This window comes from Mobula hypostoma, chromosome 25 (assembly GCF_963921235.1).
Source record: "Mobula hypostoma chromosome 25, sMobHyp1.1, whole genome shotgun sequence".
Classification (NCBI taxonomy): Eukaryota; Metazoa; Chordata; class Chondrichthyes; order Myliobatiformes; family Myliobatidae; genus Mobula; species Mobula hypostoma.
In genome coordinates this window covers 24,439,285-24,448,761 of record NC_086121.1, presented here as the reverse complement: position 1 = coordinate 24,448,761, position 9,477 = coordinate 24,439,285, and the positions used below count along the sequence as shown (strand labels likewise).

General features: G+C 44.1%; 1 protein-coding gene across 1 annotated transcript in view; it reads right to left on the bottom strand.

Moving 5' to 3' along the window:
- Positions 1 to 259: 259 nt before the first annotated feature.
- epha2b (eph receptor A2 b) overlaps positions 260 to 9,477 on the bottom strand; it is a 53,459-nt gene continuing 44,241 nt past the window's right edge. Inside the window, exons 15-17 of the mRNA XM_063033252.1 lie at positions 8,131 to 8,324; positions 4,898 to 5,053; positions 260 to 2,673 (exon numbers count right to left, since the gene is read on the bottom strand). Of these exons, the coding sequence (XP_062889322.1) occupies positions 2,565 to 2,673; positions 4,898 to 5,053; positions 8,131 to 8,324 (459 nt within the window). The 3' untranslated portion in view covers positions 260 to 2,564. The remainder of the gene's footprint in view (positions 2,674 to 4,897; positions 5,054 to 8,130; positions 8,325 to 9,477) is intronic.

Below are 9,477 nucleotides of genomic sequence, written 5' to 3'. Positions count from 1 at the left end.
TTCTCACCTCCCAGTATGCATGAGTACTTTTGGCTTAATCAGCTAAAAAAGCGTAATTCAGAACTGAGGGACTAAGAAAGCATCATCGCCTGTGTCTGTAATCAGAGAACAGAGACTTAAGACTATTGACAAAAGAACCAGAAGGGAGAGACCAAGATAAATTCTTTTGCACTGAGTGCTTATGATCTGGAATGCAATGCTTGAAAGGGGAGTGCAAATAGATTTAATAGCAACTTTTAAAGGGAAATTTGATACAGGCCTGGAAAGGAAAAATCCACAGAACTGTGGAGAAAAATGCAGGGGATTGGACTAATTAGGTCATCCTTTCAAAGAGTTGCCCCTGGCAAGATGGTCTCAATGGCATCCTTCTTTTTTCGAGAAGAGAGTTAGCTGAATGCTAAGGCCAGCTCCAACTGTAGCTTTGTTATGAACGATGGCATTTGTTAACCTTTCAATGAATCATTTTAATTTCATACAGCGGTGGAACTCTACAGCTCATGCTCTCAGTAGTTCTTGTTTATTATTTGCACGATTTGTCCTCTTTTGCACACTGGATGTTTGTCGGCGTTTGGTTTCTGATGGACATTGTATTTCTTTGTTTTTGCAAGAAGATGAATCATAAGGTTGTATACGGTATACATAACTTTGATAATAAACTAACATTGAACTTTGAACTTCTAAGTAGAAACTGATTCCCAACATCTTAAAACGAGAGGAAGGAAAATTCACAGGAAACCCTCTACCAGAACACCAACTTTTATTACAAAAAGAAACATCTTGAGCAGAGAATTTGTTGATATGCTCCATTCACTTTGGTCTGAATAAATAAATCATGTTCTAAATACAAGCAAATTAAAGGACAAAAAGCAAGATCACACACACTTGCAGCCAGAGGCAACAACATTAACTAAGTTAAATAAATAAAATCAGTCAGAAGGGAAAGCGCAGAATAAATACACTTTAAATTAATCTTTTTTTTTCTTTTTTTTAAAAAAAGCAAGGGTTTCTATCAAACTATTTCTGAAAAGATTTTACAAAATATATATATATATATATATATATCTGTCAGATTCCTATAAATCAGGAAATAAAAATTCAGCCTGTGCAAATTTGATATTTTTAATTTATAAAATAACTCGATTTGGGGGAGAAAAGTATACTTCCTAACCCTCTTTCTCCATCTACCCCTGCAGTAATTTTTTGTGTGCAAAATTCCTTCCCTCATCACCCTCTTCCCAAGGCAACAATCTATATTGTGTATGGATCATATGGAAATGTATTATAGTTATAAAACATCTGGGAAGAGGGATTTCTGAAAAAATGGGGATGCTTGCAGGATGCAGAGAGGAGACACTGAACTTCGGGAGAGTTTGCCCTTGGGATTTTGGGATAGGATGCATTGTTAACACTCCCAAAGTGCTATAATACTCATCGCTGCCTAACCGAGATAAGCACAGCTGGTCTGAATTACTGAAGGCAAATGAGTTCCTTAACATAGAGTTTCATGAACGATTGGGTTGCTCGCGTTAGAAACAAGCTGGGTTCTGAACACTTGCCTGTGATCCAGTGTCTCGCTGCTTGGTGGTGGGTTCTGACTGTTTGATCCCTTCACAGGAACAATCATCTTTTGGGGCATCAAGTCCCAATCCTGGGAGTACTAGCCCACCCCTGCACACCACCCCCCGCCCATAGGGACCAATCATTCTAAGGACCGTTCATGAAAAACTCTGCTCCACGGCCGCAACCCTCCCCACCATCTGGCGCACGCGTCCATTAAGCTTGCCGTCGTCGAGTATTAATCCTGGGTGATTGTGACTGCACCTTATGCAAAGAGAATCTGCTGTAAAGCAGGCGTGATGGGAGATGTGGAAAGCACAATTGACATAGCACTGCTGAAGTTTTAAATTGGAATTCTCAGCACGCTTAATACAGAACATTACAGCACAGTACAGGCCTTTTGGCCCACAAAGTTGACAAACCTCGGTGACATAAAGAGGAGTTGGTGTTCTGCACACCATCCATTCAACCAGGCCAGGTCTAACTCCAAGTTTTGCCATTATCAAGCATTAAATCCCAAGACATTCAGAAACTATGTTTCCAGAGAGAGGAGTCCCAACGATATAACAGACTGTAAAGATGGTATTCGATAAGGAGACATCCCCTACCACATTACTGGCACAAAGAATGAAATCAACAAATCAATTTACTGATTAAATCAAACACCCAAGGAACTGAATGCTGATTCCACTAAACCTGCTACAAACACACTCACACTCTTCATCAATTCAGTCACAGCCAGGCAGATTCAGTGATGTTGAAAGGCTTCATCTTTTTTGTTGTACGGCCACATCAGACAATAGCCAGCAGGGAAAGAGGGAGCTGTAAAGGCAGGATGGCTAGGTGTTTCTTTTCTCCCCCCCCCCTTCTCTAGTTCTTAATAAAGAATCGAGTTTCTCTTCAGCACCGGTCTCTCCAGCACTCAAGTGCAGGACTGTTGTCCCATTCAAGTAATGCAAGTCCGTGGAAAATGGATTTGCGCCTCCCGCGTGCAGGACAGGAAGACATCACACCGTGTATACACCCATGCTGTTAGCTTGTTCCTGCAGTCCCAAAATGCTGAACGCAATCCGCTTCTGATGCCCTGGTAACCGGATTCCAATCTTTTTCACGTCCCTGAAAAGCACAGAATTGGCACATGTAAAGGGGAAAGAGACTCGCCAAAGATTCCAGTTATACATTTCAGTCATCTTGGTCACCTGTACCAGCGTTGCCAGCTGGCTGCAATGTAGTTAGCATTTAATGAAATGCTTAGCATTCCAGCAATGAACTTTAATAAATAACCAGCTGGCCTATTTTCAAGTCATGGGTAATTAGGTGAAGGCAAATCAAACAAAATAAGAAGGGAATTCACACAATTAGCCAAGAGCTCTAGTGCGCAGAGAAAATGCAAACACAAGGGAAATCATGTCCAGTGGTAAGAATGCATTTGGGCTGGTCTTCTGCAGAGCTTGGCAATGACACTTTCCTTCCTTTCACTCTGTTCTCCCAAATGAGGAAAGTCTGTAGAATCCTGTGCTACATTGGAGCACAAAGAAAGCCATCAATTTGTCCTTGTTTCCATGGAGATAAGAACCTGGTGTTTATACTCAGACATTTCCTGCTACTGGGGCCAGACAGGCAATCCTAGGGCATTTCACTCCTTTTCCCCATCTCCTCGCAATGAATGTGAATTCTTTCACTGTTTACAGGACCCACTTTAACCCTCAGCAGAGCGTTTTTCCCCCTTGCTACACCCTGATATTAAAGTCCGCTTTCCAAAAGAAGCTGCTTGTTTCCAGGATACCTTCATTTATTTACCCTTCACTGAGGAATGTAATAAAATTGCCGTCGCTCATAAACATCCCATCACCATCTTCCTTAAATTCCTTCAAAACTAGACGGCGCTTTGTGTGGGCCCTCGGTCTAATGATCATCCGTCTCCTTCTGGAATCTGGAAGGGATTCAGTGGTCTTTGTCAAGGCCCACTTCAAACCACAGGATGCTGTCCTCCTTGGGCTAGTCCCAGGGACACATATTAAGTCAAATATGGACAGTTGTTGGAAAAATCATAAAGTTCATGAAAAAAAACACTTTGGTCTTCTGGTATGAGGATCTGTCCTTAAAGAACACATGACAAGGTGTAGGGCTACATGCTGAGGAATGAACTGAATCTGGGGCTGCTTTCTCACCAAGGTCAATGGCTGCTACTGGACACTGGAAAACTAGGTCCTGTGAAATACCCTCTCAAACTCAGCAATCATGTAACGTTTGGGGATGGACACTGATCCTACAGTAACCTGATCCAAATATTCTGAAGAAATGTAATTATATGGTGAACAGAAGGAACGATGAAATATAAATGTTCTATATTGCTTAATTGAAAACTTCATCAATAAATAAAGTTCTTGAAAAATAAAAACACCTGGTCTGTGAACTTTCTGATTTTCTTTCTTGTTCACAGCACCTCCCCACACTGTTTTCTTTCCTTAACATTTTTATTTAATATGTAAGCACTCTTTTTTTATATTATATTTTGTTCAGTCAGGTCACTCCCAAAGCCCATTATCTTCCTGCCTCTGTTATTACATGTTGAATCGGTTTCTGGTACTGAAAACAAAGCTTGCGCACAAGGCTCCACAGCAGAACCCCACCGTTTCAAAGAGTTTTGTCTCGTCTCTATCTCATCTCTGTGGGAATTCTGCACCACCAGAGCAAATCGGGTCACCGTGTTGATTAGAGTGCACTGGACCTGACGTGTATTTAGCCAGTGACAGTTCTGGGTGAGGGTTAGACTGTTGTCTTTCGCGGTGCAATAGAAACTATTAATAGCACTTCCTTGAAGCGTCTGCATATCTGTGTGAAATTCCTCAGGAAAGCAAACATTTTCCCAGCAACTTGAGATATGATTCCATTGAGACATCCCCTTCCGTGCTGAGCTCTCTAGCTGTGAAGTGATGAATGGAATGAGATTAACGGCTCTAGATGGGACAGGCGTTGGTGATCTGGGGAAGACTGCGGGCTCTAGCTAGGACAAAAAGCATTCGGGTTGGGGGGGGGAGGCACTGGATTGACATTTTTGCAAATTGACTCATCAGCTATCCCCAGTCTAGGTGGTCATGACTTGAGAGAGTTTAAAACGCAACTCGTCCTTTCTGAGCTGCTCGGCTACACAATAGCCACAAGCTCTAACTCACTGTGGGATCACGTCTTAACTGTTTGGAGCCACCCCAGAAAATCCAAAGGGAAATTAACAGGGACAAGCAGACTGGGCCGATGAGCAGGAAGCATTTCCTCCAGTTAGTCTCGTGCCATAATCCAGAAAGAAAAAAGCAAAGTGATGGCCCAAATATTTACTCACTCTGAGGTTAGTTGAACAATGTGCTCCATAGTACTGTATCCCGCTGCCATGAAGTTCTCCAAATACTGTCCCATCTTTATAGACTCCAACCACTCGCTGACTGTGCGGAAGATCATACCGTCGGTCCCACTGGTGCTGGGCAGTCGGATGGACACGCTGCAGGAAGGTCAGAATGTCAGCGGTGAGACTTTATTACACATGGGCTAACGCCAGCCATGTCACAACACAATGCTGTGGGACACGGCTGTGTGCAATGCCCCCTTCAATATACTCAGCATTGAAGGCTGCAGTCATCCAAAAGGGACCACAACCTTGTCGTGGGGTTTGGAGGCCTGCGTGCCCTCAGTGACCCGGAGAGCTAAGTTGACCGGAGACAGGCCTTTATGCTTTGGCTCCTGATAGAGTCACCCACACCGAGCAGGTCAGAGGATAGAGGCCAGACCACGAGTGGACCATTGGTCCTTCAGGTTTGGGGGCTAACAACCCTGACTGGTAAAGCAAAATGACAAAAACCACATTGAAGAATCCTTCTGCAGCTGAGTGCAACAGTATTCTTGAGTCTCCAGCCAGAACTTGCATGGATGATAGTTGTGAAAACTGAGAGGAAACTATTGACATGATGAGGGAAGCCCTGAACACCAGAGACGGAGGACCTTCATTGCTGCCCTCAACACCAGTGGCCTAACAAGCAGTAAGTGAAGACTGCAATCTATAAACCTCTTCCTTTTGTCTTGATGACAAACCATGTCACATCATGGATTACTTTCCTCTGGACTTCCTTCATTACAATGGACAATCTTTCCTTGCTGGTTAGAGGCACTTATCGCAATCCAGAAGCTGGTTACAGGTTGAGCTATGGGAAATGCTGGCAAGTCAAACTCAGATTGGGAAAGGTACCCTTATTTTGATTTAAAAAAACATTTTGCAGGTTAAATATTTCTTGAGGAGTGCAGTTAAGCTAATGTTAGAAGTCCCCTTCTAACATTTCCCTAACAATACAGTTCTGGACGCCCCCTATAGGAAGGATATCGTGGCTGCAGAAGAGGTTTACCAGGATGCTGCCTGGTTTAGAGAGCACATGAGAGGCTGGGCAAACTTGGGTTGTTTTCTTTGGAGCAGCAGAGGCTGAGGGGAGATCTGGTAGAGGTTTACAAGATTATGAGAGGCATAGATAGAGTAGACAGGGAGTATCTTTTTTTGAGGGTAAAAGTGTCTAATACCAGAGGGCATGCATTGAGGGTGAGAGGGGGTAGATTCAAAGGGGGTGTGAGGGGTCAGTTTTTTTTTTAAGTCAGAGAGTGGTGGGTGACTGGAGTGCGTTGCCTGGTATGGTGGTAGAGGCAAATACATTAGAGGCTTTTAAGAGATGTTTAGACGAATATGAGGAAGATGGAGGGATATGGACATTGTGTAGGTAGGAGGGATTAGCTTTTTTAAGGGGCTTTTGATTTACTTTTTAGCTGGTTCAGCACAACATTGTGGGAATGGCCTGTTTCCGTGCTGTATTGTTCCATGGTCTGTGTAATAAAGTTTCTGACTGGTGGAGCTATGGGGAACATCAACATTGCATTTTTACAGCAAATCTAAAAATTACACAAGGTTTCATTTTTATAAAACCAAAATGTATCGAATAGATTGGCAGCTCGGCAGACTAGGAAGTACTGACCGAACATGACCAACCAATACAAGAGGAGATCACACCAATGTATGGGCCTCATAGATTACTGATATTCAAATATTCTGTAAATCTTCCATGATTTAGGCATGACTTTGAACTCAAACACCACAAGAATGGCTTCTCCCAGGTTGGAAAATCTCTCCTTCACTCCTTTTGTAGAACATGCAGAATCAACTCCCATCAAGCCCCACCCCAACCATTGACTCAGACAGTTTGATGTCGGTACTCCCTAATGTCCAAATACAAATATCAATGCAAAGTTACGCCTGTACTCACAGAGGCATCATTGAATCAGATTGGAGTGCTTGATCCTTTTATTCCACCTACAATCAGTAATCCCTCCTAAAACTGAATTACATTGCATTTTTCTTTCAATTGGCCCCTGCACCAGTGAGTTTTACTGGAATGTGTTCATCCAGTCCCATCCCCACCACCCAGGTGACAAGTTCATTTTGGTCCATAATTTTATTTGAGGGCTGTTCCCACTACTAAAATTTAGCTCTGTTTATTGCAACCCAGGGCAACGAGGGGTTAAAATATCAGACTATAAAAGGAGGCTAGCTCACAGCAGAATGCAATAAAACAGGTCTGCTCAAATTCACTTGCTCATCCATAGTGAAGATTAATCCTTAATTATTTTCTGTCCCAAGCCAGTCAGACATGCTTTCAGTGCAGAGACCTGATCAGATTGCCTACAGCCATTGCACTAATAGGATTTTGTGGTTTCTCCATTGTTCGTGCACCTGGAGCATAGGAATGTACACTTCTGGGACTACAGGGCTATAAGTGAACTGGAACGCTGCCAGGAGAGATTTCATTACCAAAGCTACATTTACTAACCACTAGTTGGGCCGGTTTGGCACCCCAGTATAAATGGAAGTTACCAGGGCTTGACCAGAACTGGGAGTTGCCTGGTGTGTTTCAAAAACCCATGGAATCTTTGACCAGCTCCCACTCGACACCAAGAAGTCATCAAGTCCCTAAACTTTCATGTTTCTTTTGGCGGTGAGTAAAAGACATCATTTTTATGTAAATCATTTTTCTATCAATGCGTAGAGCACAGATAATCCAACACCCCCCGCCCCCGCACACTTTCAGCTAGAGCTTGGCTCCCATAAATAATGTTGCATGGGTGGGATTATCCCGTTATTGTCCACGCAAGCCAACACTCTGCTGGAAAAAATCACCGTAAATACAAGGAACTATCCCTTAATCACATTCCCACCGGCAACCTAATAGCATAAGAGATAGCCAAGCCTGGCACTGCCTGAATGCAAACAGGGCGACCTCAGGAACGGTTGCCTTGTGAATTGGAAGCATTTGTCTTCGCAAATGCTCTTTGACGGTTCTAGAAAGACCCACAAGTTCCTGGACGTTTCGTTTACAGGTGATCGCTGAAGGCCCAACTGATAGGAAGCCAGGGTTTCCTCAGCACCCACCTTCTGCCCTATCAGCGCCAATCACCACCAGGTTTGCTGCCCCACCCCACCTGAATTTAGGGAACCAACCAGGTCTGGGATTAATTCACCCAAAAATACGCAATACCAGCACATACCGTGGATCAAAATCCGCAATGCTTTTCAAGGATTCCGGGCTGCGAATCAGTTTGTCGAGGATGTTGACGATGTCGCAGAACTTGGGTCGTTTGGTCCTCTCCTGCTGCCAGCACTGCATCATCAGCTGGTAGATGGCAGAGGGGCACTCCATCGGAGCGGGCAGTCGGAATCCTTCATTTATCGACTTCATCACCTTCAGGGAAGAAAAGGCAGCTGAGATCAGTAACCCGGGACATGGCTGATTGGGCTCTGTGCACCGTTGGAAATGGCAGGGCAGTAAAAGCTCAAGATGATAAGTAATGACATGTCAGGAAAACTCTGTCTACTGCTAGTATAAAGCCCAGTAGGTGGAACGGTCTAAGATCACTCCCTGCACTGTGTAGGAAGTGGAAAACGTCATGGTGCATGCAAGTCGAGAGTGCTTGGTGCAGAGGCTTCAGGCTTGAATTTTCACTTCCCATCTCCGACCTTCACCCTTATTGGCAACAGATGGTAACTTCAATATGGTTTTATTACTATTTAATTATTTATGGTGCAACTGTAACGAAATCCAGTCTCCCCCGGGATCAATAAAGTATGACTATGACTATTTCAGAGGGTTTAAGTGGCCCAATTTTCCCAGTGCAGGTACCAACTCCAAAAGCCAACATGACAGGAATCCATGGAGTTCATTTTTTACTGGACTATTCCACACCTGCAACTTGTGGCCGCTCTAGGTTCCAAAACAATAAAATGGCATTGTCCTGCAGACACTCCAGTAGCTGGGATTGTGCATTACTCTGCTATCTGTCCTGTCAGATGCCCTTCCACCAATCAATACTCCACCATAGTCCCACCCACGCTTCCTCAGGGGTCTTGTTGAGCTCTTTAATCTCTCATGTCATGCTACAAGTACCCCCAGCGTTCTTCATGTATTTACAGTTGGCATTCACCCAAGAAAAACAAATCCACAACAACAATGGGGTCATACTTGAAGTTTCGAACCAGATTTTCTACATCTATTTAACAGTCTAACATTAGCTCCACTCATCTACAGCTGACAGCCTCTTGTCATCACTGGGTCTTGCCTTGACTGTTCCATCCGCTGACACACAGGAAGACCGCACATGCTGGAACCTGGAGCAACTCAATGGCTCAGGTCACACCTGTGGACGGACTTGACAGTCAAAGCATTTCGGGCCGACACCCAGCATCCCGGACTGAGTGTTAAAGGGGAGATGGCCAGTACAGAAAGGGGTGAGGAGAGCTGGCGGGTGATAGGTTAATGCAGTTGGGGAGGGGTGGGGAGAGAATAAGGAAGATGGGGAAAGGCACCAGAAGATGGGAGGTGATAGGTGGAAGTTAGT